Here is a 1,086-nt window from a genome sequence, read left to right as displayed (position 1 = left end):
TTATGGTAGTAAGTACGCCACAGAGCTACATCTTCAAAGCAGAGGGTTTGATAAAGACTAGGGAGAGCAATCTAAAAAATAAAAATAACCACATATAGTAAGCCACAGTGTATGTAAATACATAATTTTAAAAAAAAAACTAAAAACAAATGAGAATCAATTATTAGTAGTTGTATATTACTTCTTTTCTACTTTGTGTTGGCATGTCTAATCATCTGTAGGTCAGCAACAGTATTCTAGACTCATCCAATATTAAATCCAGAATTAAATAAAACATTTCCAAAGTAGTATTAAATCAATATTAGTAAGTTAACAAATCTTTTCTTTATGTAAAACATTTGTATCTAGCTATCTCCACCTGGTGGAGAAAAGCAATGCTTCATTAAAATCAGGCACAAATTTTAAGGATTGCCACAATAAATATATCAAACTTCATATCAATATTGACAAAGACTCTCTTTGACAAAACTTTGGTCAAGTCCTCTGAGTTTTCTTTCTGACTAGGCCTCAATTTGGGCTTCGTGTCCTTTATTGTAGTATCCAGTTTTAACAATAGTCTTGCTAAATCACTATAGCAAGAATCCCTACCATTAATATCTGATAAAATTCTTCATTGCCCACTCTTGGTATCTCATCACCCTGGTCTGCCTCCAGCAAGAATCCTGCAAAATCAATTTAGCCAGAATCTCCACTTAAGACTGACATTTTCTCTTAGTAATTTTCCATAAACTGACCCTCACCACAGACCCTGCTCTTTGGCTATATATTCCTACTTCATGTGATATTCAGAATTGAGCTCAGTTCTATACTGATGTCTCTTTTCCCCTAATGCAACAGTTCTCTTAAATAAAATTTATCTTCACAGCTTTAACATCTTTCCAGTTCTGGTAACAATATCAAATTCTTAACAAAGCATGTTTTTCTAAACCATATTCATTTACGCCCCTATTTGTGAATATGCTGCTTCTTTTGCCTCTAAATGTTTTAACCCTCTTTACTACCTCATAAATTTGTATTTGACATTCCATATTCACTTTAAACAATATCATCTTTCAAATGTTTTCCCAAACACATCCATTTTTTTTT

At 32.4% G+C, this 1,086-nt stretch overlaps 1 protein-coding gene across 1 annotated transcript in view; it reads right to left on the bottom strand.

The window, feature by feature from the left end:
* DYNC2H1 (dynein, cytoplasmic 2, heavy chain 1) overlaps nucleotides 1–1,086 on the bottom strand; it is a 522,114-nt gene that overhangs the window by 251,295 nt on the left and 269,733 nt on the right. Inside the window, exon 52 of the mRNA XM_012659112.1 lies at nucleotides 704–735. Within this exon, the coding sequence (XP_012514566.1) occupies nucleotides 704–735 (32 nt within the window). The remainder of the gene's footprint in view (nucleotides 1–703; nucleotides 736–1,086) is intronic.

This window comes from Propithecus coquereli, unplaced genomic scaffold (assembly GCF_000956105.1).
Source record: "Propithecus coquereli isolate 6110/MARCELLA unplaced genomic scaffold, Pcoq_1.0 Scaffold6, whole genome shotgun sequence".
Lineage (NCBI taxonomy): Eukaryota > Metazoa > Chordata > Mammalia > Primates > Indriidae > Propithecus > Propithecus coquereli.
The sequence above is the reverse complement of the archived record's forward strand: the minus strand, read 5'-3'. Positions and strand labels throughout refer to the sequence as shown.